Genomic DNA, 15,881 nt, shown 5'->3' with positions numbered 1-15,881 from the left:
TTAAAATTTCTAAATTTTCTAAAAATAATAGTTTTTAATAAATTAAAATGAAAATATTTTTTTTTAGAAATAATCAAATTTAAATCAAAATTCTTTAAAAATTAAGAAAAATTTAAATTTGAAAATTTATTAAAATTAAATTTTAATTTAATTAGGAAAAATTAATTTTTAATAATATTTAATAGAAAAATATTATGAAAATGTTTGAAAAATATTTTAAAAGTATAATAACTTATTTTTTTTTAAATAATAAAAAATACTTACCAACATTTTTTTGCTTTCAAGTAAATAATTGAAAATATTTTTTTTTGTTTAATATAATAATAATAATTATTAATTTATTTTATTTATTTATTTATATTTTAAAACAATAACTAATATCATCATTCACTTTTTTTAGGATAAAATACGTCCTCAAATAATTTTTATTTTTTTTTACTACAACTTGTCGAGTCGAAATTTATTTTTTTTACAATTATCTCAGATTTTTATTTAAAATTATTTTTTTATTTATTTATTACATTTATTGTGAGACTTAATTATTATTTAATTAAAACTTGTCTATTACATAATTTTTTTATACACATGTCAAAAATTGTTTTGGTGACAACATTTATAATTTTTATTTTGTTTTGCTAAAAATTGTTTTTTTTGTGTGATAGTTTAATTTTTGTGATACAAATATTTTAAAATTTATTTACAATTTTTTTTACAATTAATTAACATAAACAACAATTTTTTTCTTTTTTATTTAAATTTAAAGAAAAAATAAAACAATTTCCATTTATTTTTTTATCTACGTTTTTTTTTTAATATAAACAATTTCTACTTACATTTATTTATGACTTTTTTACAATCGATTTTTTTTTTTGACAACAAACGATGATTTTTCATTAAAATTTTAATTCTAATTTGACAGAATTATTGCACATTTAAATTTTTTTTCTTCAAATTTTCTGCGAATTTTTCCCTTTTTTTGCAGATTTTAAAAGACGTTATTTTCGTCTTTTTTGTAAAACTTATACTAGTAGGGCCGCCACACGCTGTTCCCGTTCTCGCCCTGCCCTTGGTGACCTCCGCGCTGCGCTAAACTCACTTGTCGCGATTCTTCGCCGCCTCTTGCCGCAGCTCCGCAATTCCCGATAATCGTGATGTCCGTATGTGCCCCCATCAGATGATGATTTTGCCGTGTTCCCGTTGTCGCAAGATGATCCATGACGGATTGCAGTTCGCCGTGCATCGAATTTTGCGTCGAATGTGACTGAAGGGCGTGCGAATGGAAGCCATGCGATTGATTGGCGGCCGTATAGAGTTGCGAGTAGAGCAGGGAAGCCGGTAAAACGGGATAAATGGAGCCATTGCATCCGGCGGAGGTCGGAGAACCGTAGGAATTTTGGTTTTGTGAGAATTGTTGACCGATGCTGGGAGTATTGGAGCTCAATAAGTCATCTTGCACCGGAGATTCGGCTTGCGAGGAGTCACTTAAGCTACGGGGACCATTTTGGCTGGTTTGTAAGCCGACGTAGTCTGACGTGTTGGAGTATTGGTTGTTGGAACGCGGTGTTAGGAGACCATTGGAGGCGCCATTTGTGGTTGAGATGGAGTTCTGGGTGCTATTCTGGCCGTTATTCAGCAAGTTTTGATGGTTCATCTGCGACGAAGGGGGTGTCGTGCCCACTAAATTACTCAAATGCTGATCCAAATCTGTGCCCGTGGAATCTGGGAGCACTTAATGGTTGTTTTTGTGTGGAAAAAATGAGAAAATTAAATGATGATGCAAATAAAAATCACTTCAACTACGGAAAAAATGCGAAAAAAGCGACACTTACTTGGTACACAATCGCGCGATGATCCACTAAAGTCCTGACCGTTTCCTTGTTCCGTCGATGAGCACGTAAAACCGAGTGCTGGGTTGTTAAATTGAGCTGCTGTGGGCGTTGTGCACGATGACAAGCCACTTCCAGTCAAATATGGGGAATATGGACCGGCTGAACTGTAGCTCCAATGTGAGTTAGCGCCACTCAAGCCAAATTGCGACATATCTGCGAAAAAAATGATTTTTTTTATTAATCGCCTGACTCGATGCCTGATGCCACGATAAACACATTAAATTAATAATCATTTCATTTTCATCATCATAATATAAATAAATTAAATCAATTTCATCAATTTATTATCAGCGAGGCGCGCGGAAAGAAAACAGGGTTGTAAGTTTGAATAATTCGAATCAAATAAAAATATTTTGATTTTTTTTTTAATTTTTCTATAAAAAAATGAAATAATAATTTTTGATCTAATCAGCAAATAAATTAAAAAAATTTCTACTTCGAAACTTTTTAATTTAAACTTAAAAAAAAATAATTTCTAATTAAAAATCTTATAAAAAATGTTTTTAAATTTTTCAAGAATTTTTTTTTATTAAATTTTAATTAAAAAAATTTTTATAAAAAAATAAATAAATTTTAGAAACTTTTTTTTTAGAAAAATTTTAGAAATTGAATTTTTTGAACTGAATAAAAAAAAATAAAAAATTAATTTAGAAAAATTTAAACATAATTCTTAATTATTAAAAATTAAAAATATTTTTTCTAAAAAAAATAATTTTTAAATTAATTAATTTATTAAAATTTATTTTTAAAAATTAATAATTAAAATTTTAAATAATTCAAATTAAACAAAAAATAATTTTACTTAAAAAAAAATAAATAAATAAAAAATAAAATTAAGGTATGCTAACGAAATTTAAATCAAAATATAAAAATTTATATTTAATTATTTAATCAGTTAAATAAATTTTATTTAAAATGTTAAACTATGTTTTAAAAAAAAAATCAGGAAAATTATATTAATTTAATATTTTTTAATAGTAAAAAAAATAATTTAAATTATTTCATAAATCAAATTATTTTTGATAATTTTAAAGAAAATTATATTTTTTATTTTCCAACCCTGAAAAAAAGAGATAGACGATAATTTTTCATCATACGCTACGACAAATGAAACAAAAACAATAAATTATTGAAAATTAATACGTTTTTTTTTTCGTTGCGAATTTTCACATGAAAAATATAAAAACAGCAACTAACCACACATATATTTTAAAACAATCAACGTGCTACTGTTGCAAAACGCCCGAAAGCTTCCTACATTTTTTTTATTCAACTCTACCACAAACAAAATAATAATAATAATCATTATGATGATGAATGTAGTAACCAATAAATTTACCAAAGTCTGGTCGGTCATCATCAGATTCGTTTTTTTATCGCAAAAATATTTTTGGTTACAATGAATTAAATAATCATTAATTAATTATTTCATTGAAAAAAAAAGATACAAAATTATAATTTTTCATCTCATTAACCCTTGACTTATGCAATGGTTATTTCACATTAGGAAACGTGCACTGAGGAAAAATTATAAAAAAAAATCGTGCAAACACCTATAATTACTTACTCTGACAATTACCTAGGGGAGGCATCCGAAAGCCAGATAGTGGATCGGCAGAGAAGTGAAACGGGCGCTGTCCAAATGCAAAATGGAATTGTTGTTGTTGCCCTAGAATAGATAACACTGCGTGTTTAACGTCACAAATTATCTGTTCCACATAAAATTATTTTTGGTTTTGGCGACGGGGAAAAGTTTTATTTTATTTGAAATTTTATCTTGAAGAATTTCACGTTTTTCTTTAAAAATAATTCCAATTGATTCAAATCAAGCATTTTTGAGTAATAATTTTAATCCTAATTTTTAATTAATAATAAAAAATTAAAAAAAAAAATAAAATTAAAAAAATAAAAAAAAATAAAATATAAAAAAATTTAATAAAAAAAAATAAATAAAAAAAATTATAAAAATTAAAATAAATTTTAAATTATTTAAAATTATTTTTTTAGAATTTTTTAAATTTATTTTTATAGAATTTTTTTTCTAAAACCAATTTAAAAAAAATAATTATAAAAATTATTTAATTTAAATATTCAAAATAATTAAAAAAATTAATTTTTTTTTCAATTAGCTATAATTTAATTCAATTTTATTTTATTTTTTAAATAAAATCTCAAACTACGATAAAAAGCAAAATTTTTGAGATTCAGCAGATTTTTCATTTATTTTTTCAAAAAACGTGAATTTCTTTAAAAATAATAAAACAACAAAGAAAATTTAGCTTCTCTTTGATGAAAAAGACGACGACGACGCTACAAGTCATAAAAACGACGAAAACAAATGAGCAGAGGATGCATTATTATTTTAATTAGAACGTTCGCTGTTAACTTTTCTTTCATTTTATTTTCTGTGTCGGTTGCATGCATGAACAACAAAAGCCACACAATACATTTTCCAAGGCAACATTAATGATTTTATTTAGTACCTTCTTTCTCTCTGCTCTACAACGCTTTTCGCATGGATGCATAATAATATCTTTTCTCCTGAAGCAAACACACAAATTTTCAACTACTTTGCTCCTTTTTCAGTTTTTTTTTTTATTAAATAGTAAAGCTCATGTTCTCTGCATAAAAGATTACTTTTAACTTAGAGACATGAATAATAACAAAAATTTAACATTTATAATGCTTGTGTGCTCTTGCCTTAACAAGATTTTTATGTTTTTTTCACTGCACATGTGGATTGGAGAGAAAGAGAGAGGAGGATATGATATAAATATGTAAAATAATAATAAAATTGTTACTACTGCAATGAATGTAAACTTGCCTTGGTTGCATGTTCGGAGCAGTAGAGTTTATGGGCGAGATGGTACATTGTACAAAGACTGTGATTATTTATGAGAATGAGAAATGAAAATAATAAAGAAACCGCACATACATGTTTTAGAGCTTGCTTTGGATGCTCCATGAATGCAGCAAGGCAGAAATTTGTGATGCACAATTTTAATAAATTTTGTGCAAAAATGTTTTACTTTTTTTCAAGAGGTTTAAATAAATCGACTAGAGGTGTCAAAAGTGAGTTTTCACATATTTGTACTCCTCATTTTCTTCTTAAGTTTCCCTCCAAAAATACTTTAACGCAAATTAATGATTCAAATTTGGCTAAATATGTCAATTTTGCTAATCAAATACGAGACTCTCAATTTTAGTTTTTTTTACAATTTTAATTTAAATTTTTAATTTTCATCGTTAAATTTTGAACATGGCTATAATGTAGATTTTAAGAAAAAGTCGATAGTTGCTTCATAAAACAAATTTTCAAAAAATAGTTTTTATTAAAAAAAAAACTAATTTAAGCCTAAAAATTAATTTTTACTTTAGACTTGAGTTGATTTGAAGTGACTTTTACTTGAATTTTAGTTAAAATTTTTATTAATTTTGATCAAATGAAAATTTTTCATTAAATATGAAGATTAGAGATGTAAAATTCTTTTTTAACTATTTTGTACTCCTCAAACTTAGCTCTTTAAATTTTAGCTTGTTAGTTTTGTAAATTCCCTCCAATTTTTTTTTGTAAATTTTTGTCAATTATTTTATATTTTTCCCTTTTAAAAGCTAAGTTCAGACTAAAAAATTGACCAAAAATAAATTTTCACAATTTCATACTCCTTCCCAAACTATTAGAATTCTCTCTTAAAAGACTTTGTCAAGCATGTAAATGATTCCCATCTTTAACTTAATTGATTCAAGTGTCTTTCTTCTGCTCTTCCAGAAGTACTTTGGTATTTGCAGTTAGTTATATCTTATTTATTTCTCGAATTCATTTATAAATTCAAATCCTTTCATCGTCGTTTGCTTGATTTATTGTAGCTGTAGAGACATATGCAAAAATCTCCAGTCAACAAAATTTTATGCCATTCTTTGTTACTTGTGGACAGACGGAAGGTAAGTACAAAATATGCAATGCAAATTATTTATGATGATGAAGTGAGAGAGAAGAGAGTCTGGCAAGTAGTTTAATTATATATGTAAAGCAATCCCTCTATAAATATTTCATGTTTTATTAGGATTTGCATATATTTGAATACTTTCGGGCTAATTTTTACTGGGCGTGGTTTCGGAAGTGAGGTTTAAATATTTAATCAATTTTGCCTGAAAAAAAATAAAATAAAAATTAAAGTTGAGTCTTTAACTTTTATTTTATTCCCTCGTTTCAAAATCTAGAACGCAGACATTTCCTGACGATAATTTTATTTTTAAACACTTGAGACGTAGGACATTGTGTGTCACTGCTAAAAGGACTGTGTGACTATCACAGCTGACGGAGATATGTGGTTTTCTTCATCTTTTCTATGTCCTGTTTTCTCATGTACCGAGTGTGTTTTCGTATGACACTCGTGCAATTAAAAGAGACGCATTTTTCTTTGTAGCAGTAGATATATTGTCGTCGTCGTCGTTGTCAACAGACACATTTTATCCTAATAAATTATTGATTTGTCTGGGATTTGGGTGTGAAAAACTCTCAGTGTGTGACATAGAATGAGATTTTATGCAACGTTACTTACTTGTCTTGGATCTCGGTTCTCTTGGGCCATCCACTGTCACTTTAATTGCCTTGTTGTATGTCGCTACCATCGGTGGATTTGTCGAAATTGTGATCGTTAACGTAAAGCTTTTTCCTGAAAATAGAAATTAAATTAAGGTTATAATTAGAAATTTCAATTAAAATAGATGAGGAGTACGAAATTGTGAATACTCATATTTGACATCCCTACTAAGGCGCGACGATCGATTGAGAAGTATGAGAATGATGACAATTGGCGGGAAACAGATCAAAATAAACAAAAAAACCAGCGAAGGTAAGAAATATCGATTCCAATTATTCCAAACCAAGCTAAAAAAAATTAAAATATTTTCAAATAAAATCAAAACAAAACTTTTTGACATTCCGCGTGACGTGACAGTATTTCATTACCATCATATATCAAAAATCGCACGAGTGACAGCATTTGTTGCAAACCTATCAAACACTGTTCCAAAAAAGAGCAAAGTCACATGACAATAATTACACGAGAAATTGACACTTTTCGCATCGCGAGACAACTTCAAACCCAAAAATTTGTTGCTGCATTCTCGATAAAAATATCACAAAATTTATAATTTAGCGTGTCAAAAGAAAATGACGCCATGCAAGTGACAGGCAAAATAATTATCATAACAACATACTGCGTTTAAAATAATGTGTTAACTTAATCTTAAACTCCTTCCCGTTTCGTTATCGGGCAAATTTACTGCCAGGCAAGATGATATATGTATCGGAAACATTTGTAATTCACAGGAGAGTAAATAATTAAAATACCTTTTCTTATAATTGAATTTCGTTTTTAGCTAGAGCTAATATGGGAATTTGTCACCATATGTGTTTGTGTGTGTGAATGTGTGACAAATTATCCTTTTTTCCTCACTCTCTCAAGAACTCTCTGGGTAATGAAGAGTTTTTTTTTAATTTAAAGTCTGTTTGAGACAACAATTTAATGGAAAAAGGGATCAAAAGTGTCAATATCTCGCCATTTTTTGATTAAATTTCATTAAATTAAATATTTTACATTACAAAATCGTGTTTTATCGAGAATTTGTTGTAAAATATTTCATGTAGAAATTTTTTAATATAACGATTTTTCCATTTTATATCGCACGTCGGGAAAATCAGAAGCGCGAAAATCAAACGAATAAATAATAATTATTGCTTCTCACCTCTATTCATTAAAATTATCATCAAATATAAATAATAATCATCATTACTAGCTTTTCACGCAACAGCGACAGCGACGCAACATGCAAAATCTAAAATATCCTGCCATTATTTTGCGAAAATAATTCAAATACAAACACAAATCATCTATATCTAAAACCACAAATCATACACATACTGCGACGCGTGATTATTAATACCTTTTTGTTGCGAGCTGCCTGCTTACTCGCTGCATTTCGAAACAATATTTCATAATTAAGCAAACAATAATTAACATTTGATACATATGGCAAGTGTTTGCTGCACTGAAATATGACCGGGCATCAACAGCAGCTACAGAGAAAAAAACTTTTTTTTTTGCGGCTTTGTATTTAGTTTAGATTTAATTTTTATAATTTATTCATAACAGCATTAAGTCCTCGTCACTTGAATAAATGGATGCCAGAACAATCGAAAAATCAATTGAAACAACTCGGTCAGTTAAAAAGATAAATCCAACATCAACCAAAACAATGCGTAATTTGTTGTAATCCTTTTTTCGAAACACACACACACACACTCAAAAAAGAGAGAGAGAAAGAGAGATGCCCCGGTGAATATTGGTCTACCATTTGTGTTGTAAACAGAATGACGACAACATATTATCCAGGTTGCCATGTCGCTACACAGAAACACATTCGCCGCCACTCGCAGACAACGCTATATTCGTGACCAAACCACCGAAATTTCCACTAGATGCATTAACATTCAATCTGTTGTGTGTTTATTTTTAAGTTTTAACTACAACTACACAAAACAAGCAAAACGAAGGACACTTTATATAAATTTATGATACCGACACCAGTTTTTGCGACTTTTTTTTAAAAAAGGTAAATTCTTTGTTACGAAAAAAAAAGTTTTGTTGAGTACAAAGAATTTTTACGGACACCGACCTAAAATACAAAATTTAAAAAAAGTTTTTAAAAATATGCTTTTTTGAAAAAATATTTTAAAAATTCAAACTAAACAAAATTCTTTAATTTTTGAGTTAAGTGCTTTAAAACTGCTTAAATTTTAAAGAATTTTTGTTCAATTTAAAAAATTTTAAAATCTTTTTTTATACAAAAGCATATTTTAAAAATATTTTTTATTATTTTATGCTTTTTTGTTTGCCCTAATGTACATTCTAGGATTTTGGCCCAATGCAAATTATGAAATTGTGCCCTTATGCACATTCGAAAAATTTTCCTAATGCAAATTCCAATTTTTTTTATCCAATACAAAATTTTAAAAATTTTATATAATTTAAAAATCCGGTAAGTCGAGACTCATATCACGATAAGTCATCCTTTTCACGATGTGACATTTTTGGAAAATTCTTAAATTTTGCCCCATCACAAAAATGCACATTCTTAAAACTTTGCCCCCTGAATTTTAAAAATATTTTTTTTTATTTTATGTTTTTTTGTTTGCCCTACATTCTTGAAATTGTACTTTGCACCCAATGCACATTATAAAATATTGCCCCAATGCACATTCTGAAAGTTTGCCCCAAATATACATTTTCAACTTTTGCCCAATGCATATTTTAAAATGTTGTCCTAAGACATATTCTAAAATTTTGACCCAGTGCAAATTTTGAATCTATTTGAATTTATATGCACCAAGTGAACTTCAACAAAAAAGCATCTAAATCTAAAATAAATTGAAAATGGTGTCTTGAAATAAATGGAACGTACAACAAAAAAACATTCTCGGGATGAATGAAAGGAATTGCAGAAAATTCTACATAATCCGTTTAAAAGTTCAAATGCGAGTGTTTTATTGCTGCTGTTGTTTCTGCTGAAATTTATCACACACACACACCCATTTTTTTAAAAGGGAAAAAACGGTAAGTAAAACGATTTAAATTGATATACTGTATGCAGTTTTTTGCTTTGACCCGAGTAAACTTGAGAAAAAACTGCAGTCTGCTTGCCATATTTCGCCGTAAGGCACAAAGAATGGACGTTGATTGTTTTGCATTTATCTCTCTGACAGTGCCTTGGTAGGCTTACAAACAACAACAAAACACAACAGAAAAAAAAATCCGCTGGTCAGTCAACTAACGTGCCATCTCGTCGTCGCAGATAGACGTCGTTCGCAAATAAAAAGAGGGACAAAGCTTTGCGCCACGACAAAAAAGGATACATAAAAGCAAATTCATGTGCGTGCGGTTATCTAGCGCTGATTTTGTGTATCAATGTTTCGTGGCATTTTATTGAGGCTTTTTCTAAATTTTTCGGTTGTTTGAGGAAAATGGATTAGACAAGTCGTGGTTTGCTTGGTTTTCAATTGCTTTTTCGTGTGTCCACTAAATTTTTTTTTGTTGCGTTTCGTTTTAGATGCAGAGAAGAGAAGTTTGTGATTTATTTACTGGCCAAGTGATGCAAACCAAGCGTGGTGGATAAAAGTAAAGTGCTTTTAATTGATCGGCGAGGAAAAAATTTAGTGGAGTGAATTGAAAGCAATTTTTTGACATTTAAAGTGAGGATCTACAAAGCTTTTTCAATGTAAGTTTTTAAAATTTAGAGATTAATTTTACATTTTTTATTTTAATTTTAAGTTTTCAGGTCTTCAAAAGCCATTAAATAAGCTCCAGCTTGTTCGAAACTCAAAGCCACGAAAAAAATTTCTGACTCAAATGGTGCTTAAAATTTACTGAGATCTTTTAGAAACCCTTTGGGACCATCTGGAAAAGCTAATTGAATTTTGAGGGCGCCTTCTTGAGATGACAGGTTAAAAGCTAAGACCCATTCTCCAGCGTTTACTGAGAAAGCTTTATTTCGGATGGAATTTGAGTGAAAAAATGAGTAAATTCTTTAAATTTGTATGAAAATCCGACATTTTTAACCATAACTCTTGTGAAGGTGGATGAAAAATTTTGAAATAAGGTTTTTTTGAAAGCAGAAGCCCTAAAAAATCCAAAAATACCAATTATAGCCATGAAGCATTCTTTTTGATGAAAAACGTAATTGGAGTGACGTGAATTCCATAGTATGAATTATCATTTAAAAGACCCTACGGACCCCTTAAGAGGTCAATTGAGCATTTACAGCCCTAAAAAAGCCATCAATAGGTTCACTAATCGCTTAAGTGGTTAAATTTATTCCTTCAAAAGGGATAAAATTAACCTCTTGAAGGGATTAATTTTTTGGGGTTGTAGATGGTCAAGTTCAGGAGGTCCTTATGAAAAAATAAAACTAATAAAAAAATAAATTTTTAAACAATTTCTCGATGCTAAACGAACGTAAAAACCTCCAAATTAGAAATAAAATGCACAACAACCCACTTGCATTTCCGCAAATGAAGGCAGTTATTGTAATGAAGTCTGCCAGTTCCATGTAATATTCAAATTAGAGTGAACTTGTTTAATTTAATCGTATGCCAAAGTACATAACTCCAACTTGTGCCGACGGAAATCAGTTTGCTGCTAGTCTGACGACTAAACTAAAATAAACACAATTCACGTTTTTAAATAAAGAAGCAAACTCGCTCGTTTTGTCCGGAATAAAAGAGTTTTTGTAAATACGCGACCATATTACAGAATATTTAATATCATGATGGTCGATGGCCGGTTTTTGTATGTAGTATAAAAAAGAGAAGTTTTCTGCATGGAGTGGAGTGAATATATATGTTGTGGAAATGGGGATCATTATTGAGAGGAAATTAAATTCAAATCCATATAAACAAGTACATGACCATCGCGTCGGCATGTTTTTATTTTGAAAAGGTCACAACTTATGTACTGCACGATTTTTCATTTGAATTGATTAGATTTTATGTGGTACTTTTTTGAATAAACCCTCATTTGAATGATGATGATGATGTTGTTGTGATGTTTCGCGTTGAGGTACCTACTTCGCTTTATCATCATCATGATATATCGCAGTAGCTTCCTTTTTTTGTTCAACGCGAACAGCGAACTTTATTTGTGGAAAAATCGATACGCGAACGCCTCAAATATAAACCACGAGAACCTGCCAACAAACAAACAATAATCAAAACCGATAAACGTGATGACGTTCGTTCGGTGTGTATAAATATATCCTTAAAAGCTGGAAAATCGTTAAAGTGAAACAACCGAGCTAACACATGTTGTTTTAAAGTGCTTTGGAAAATGTTTCGAAAAACTTGAACAATCTTACAAAATTTTTCGGTAAGGATGTCTGTCCCATGGTGGCGTCAAGTACCCCACGATTAGCACGAATCACTCAAATAACAGTCATTGTGTGGTAAAAATGCTCGGTTTTTCAGGTTTTCAACTTGTGAGGTTATTCTCAAGAATGTCTCAAGACACAAAGAGTTGAATGAGCTCATGTTATAATTTTAAATTAGCTTCCGCTTCTATCGTCAACGTAGAGAGGCAAAAAATAATTTCCTGCCGCTTTTTGCACAACGAAAAAAAATAGCAGGAAAAACTTTCACTCATGCGATATAATTTTTTGAAGGTTGAGATAAGCGCCGCGTCAGCCATGCGAGTTTATATATGTCAAAACTTTTGCCACATATTCATTCAACATGCGCGGTTTTTAACATTTTTACGTTATTATTTTAATTTTTTTTCGTTTCATTCGAATATATATGTTGAAAGAGAATATTCAACCGCGCCACAATATGGTATGGATTTTTCTATAATTTTAACTTTTTTTTTTGTGTGGAAAAACATATTCGTGGCATTTAATGAGGTTTTGAGGGAAACAAACTGAAATCAATATCAATTCAATATTTTCGAGGTGAGAAAATTCGCTTGTTAAATTTTTGTGAGAGGAAAAAAAATTGTTATGTAATCGGACATGACATTTCACTTAGCAATTTCTTGGGAAATTTATAAGTGACTGTATCAAGGGGAGTTTTAAGAAGAAAAAAAGAAAAAAATCCCCCTTTTTTCTATTTTTTTCTTTCATAGACTTTCTTTTAGCAAATTTAGTGAGCGTTTGAAAAGAAAAGAAAAGTAAAAGGAGCAAGTGAATCAACAGGCTGATTTACCGCCCTATTATTTCTGTCTTCCCTTTTTTCCTTGGTTGGCTGCGGGAAAAAGACGAAGTGACAGTCACTCTTGAGTTAATAGATTAAAGAATTGCTGAAGGGTTTCGGTAGAGAGGTAGGTCAACGAGAGAAGGTAATTTGTCGTTTCCGTTTTTTTTGCTTCTGGCTGAGGAATTTTTGGTAATGTGGTGAAATTTTTAAGGAAAATTCTCATCACAAAGTTAAAATTTTTTAAATAAATATATTTCGTATGAAATATTTTTTTTAATATTAAATTTTTTCAAAGATTCATGTCAAGTTGGTTCAAATATTGCTTTGCTCGATTTGATAAATTGTGCAATTCTTCATAACTTCCTTCAAACAATCTTTTTGGGCAAAAACAGAAAAAATAAATTTTAATAAAAAATAATAAAAACTCCAAACTTTTTAATAATTTTGTAAATGTTTAAAAAATTGAAATTTTAATTTCTTTTATCAGGAGAAATAATTTAAAAATAATTCGAAAAATTCACTGAAAATCATATAAAATGAATAATTTAAAAAACATTTTGAGAAAATTTGCAAGAAAATATAAAAAATCAGAAATTACTCATTTCGCATTAAAAGATCTATTCGTATTAAACCAAGCCAAAAATGGAAAATTATTTGACAAAATTCAACCTTAAATTTTTGAAAACCATTCGATTTAAGAACCTTAAAATTTTTCTTTAAAATGCGGTAAAATATGTGAAAAGACATGAAATTTTTGAGTTTCAAGAATAAATTTTTTTTTTAAATTTGTAAAAATTTGATGTCAAATGTAAAATTCCAAGAAATAAAATTTAAACTCACCCCTTCCACTCCTTCCAACGAACCGCAAATCATTAAATTTCGCCACTTGATTCTTCATGACAGCCGTGCAATTTCTCAGTTCCGCGCAATAATTCTCATCATTTCCCGCTCTCACGCTCACCATCGTGCCATCGGGAATGTCTCCGAGAGCAACTACTTTAAAAGCGACTGGAAGCGTCTTATTGGAGCGCCAATGCGGCGGCAAAACTGTACAAACAAACAATGGACTGCCAGTGCGAATCAGCTCTCCCGGATGCTCCGTAAGAAAATCTCCCAACGTTCGTTCCGCCAAAATGTCCGAAGTCATTTTCTGATAAGCTTCTTGCAAAAGTTGCTGCGGCGTTGGTGGCGCGGCATTTTCCGTCGAATTTGTGTTGTTACTGTTGTTTGAAGAATTATTGGCATTGGAACTGGAATTGTTGTTGTTATTCGAGTTTGTCGTTGCACTCCCGCCACTCGTGTTGTTCGTCGAGGACGAGGTGTTGTTTGAAGAGTTATTCGTCGTTAAATGCATTTTAATCACTTTTTTTATATTTTTAATATTTTATTATTTTCAAGTCTTTTATATATATTTTTTTTATTGTTTCATTATATTTTTATTGTTCTTTTGCTGATGCAGTTCATTTTTTCCTTAATTGCATTAATGATAATAATTCACTCTGAAAATTAAAACATTTTTCATGAAAATCCACAGTAATGAAACCAGGCACGAACAAAAAATTGCAATCAACAAGCCACCCATGGACACTTCCATTATGATAACTTTTATTAGTTGCTCGTACAAACACAAATTGACACGTTCCTAAATTAAAATTGCGCTCGTCGTTGTCGGTACCACACGCTTGAAAAGTGATGTGTTTTAATGAAATCATGAAAAAATAGAGAAAGTTGTCGTTAAAAGATCGAAAAATGGTATTAACGCATTTTTTGTTTAATTTAAATCACGTGAAATCATAAACCCAGTCCACATTTTGAATTTTCGTTTTTAACTAAGATTTAAGATATTAGACCCAATGCACATTTCAAACAACACAAGTTAAAATTTTCAATATCTAAATTTAACACAATTTACAAATTTACGACCCAATGCATATTTAAGACAAAAGAAGTTTCAATATTAATTTTAACTCAAATTACAAATTTTTGACCCAGTGCATAATTAAGATTTTTTGTCCCAATGTGCATTTTAAATTTTGGCACATTTATCGTCGCATACTTTTTGAATTATTTAATTTCATAAAATCTTCTTAAAATTAAAAAAAAATCATCCCAGTGCACATTCAAGATACGGCCCAGTACGCAATCTTAATTATTTTCAATCCGTATTTTGAATTCTAATTCTTAAGGCAATATTAGATTTTTGTCCTGTTGATTAGTTTTGAGGATTTCTTCTTAGAAGGAGAGTTAAAACTTTGCCCATAGCACAAATAAAAATTTTTGTCCCAATGCAAATTTTAAATTTTTTTCCTACTGCATATTTTGAAAGTTTTCTACAACATCTAACTAAACTCAAACTACTTTGAAAACTTTTCTAAAGCATTTTTATGAAACTTTGGGTTATCTTTTATACTATTTTTTAACCCAAGGCACATCTTTATTATTAATCCCAATGCACATTCTCAAAATTTAAATACTCTAAATATGTTTAAAATATCTTTTGTTTAAAGAATATTTTTTTCTGATAAGTTTTTGCTTTAAGCTGATAATAAAATAAATTTTAAAATTTTCACCCCAGTACAAATTTAAAAATTTTCATCCCAGTGCACATTTTGAAAATTCTTTCTATAAAATTTTCACGACAGACTCTATTCCTTGCAAAAAAACTAATTTCTTCTCCAAAATGCACCGAAAAAAAGTGCGAAAAATCTGCAGTAGCAACATCCGCGACGGGAACGCGTGCATCATATATCACCTCACTCAATGATAATAATAATTTTTTGCGCTGATAACATTTACCAAAGCGTATAATCCACAAATAAACAGCACATGAATGCATCACACCGCATCGCATGTTTTTGGTCATAATTGGGGATATGCCGCACACACAAACTAGAGAGATAGGCTTGCTTGCTGGAGCGCGACACGACACGGCATGCACTTTATGGACGCAAACAGACATTTTTTCCGTATTATTTGTTCACTTTATGAATTTTATGGGGAGTCATTGTTGTTGTTGTTGTTGTGTCGGTCTCTCGGTGTTGTTATCGCATGGGCACCAAATAAAAATGCAATGTGCAGTTGAAAAAAAGGCAAAAAAAATTGGAAACAACAACGAACAACGACTTACTTATGGTTTATTTGGATACACCATACACGCACCAAGTGTTGGCAGTTACCAGTTTTTATTTTTATTTTCGCGGCATTTTCGTCTGTGGTTTAATTTTTTCGACCGAATTTATGGCTAC

The 15,881-nt window shown here is 29.7% G+C and overlaps 1 protein-coding gene across 1 annotated transcript; it reads right to left on the bottom strand.

Moving 5' to 3' along the window:
- Positions 1 to 1,024: 1,024 nt before the first annotated feature.
- Positions 1,025 to 13,990, bottom strand: LOC134835388 (runt-related transcription factor 3). Its single transcript, XM_063850265.1, has 5 exons — positions 13,477 to 13,990; positions 6,452 to 6,565; positions 3,469 to 3,558; positions 1,830 to 2,042; positions 1,025 to 1,728 (listed from the first exon to the last, which is right to left on the bottom strand). Exons 1-5 carry the CDS (start codon positions 13,988 to 13,990, stop codon positions 1,025 to 1,027), a joined length of 1,635 nt encoding a protein of 544 aa, XP_063706335.1.
- Positions 13,991 to 15,881: the final 1,891 nt, after the last annotated feature.

Source organism: Culicoides brevitarsis, chromosome 3 (assembly GCF_036172545.1).
Source record: "Culicoides brevitarsis isolate CSIRO-B50_1 chromosome 3, AGI_CSIRO_Cbre_v1, whole genome shotgun sequence".
Classification (NCBI taxonomy): domain Eukaryota; kingdom Metazoa; phylum Arthropoda; class Insecta; order Diptera; family Ceratopogonidae; genus Culicoides; species Culicoides brevitarsis.
Note: the sequence above shows the minus strand (reverse complement) of the source record. Positions and strands in the feature narration are given on the sequence as shown.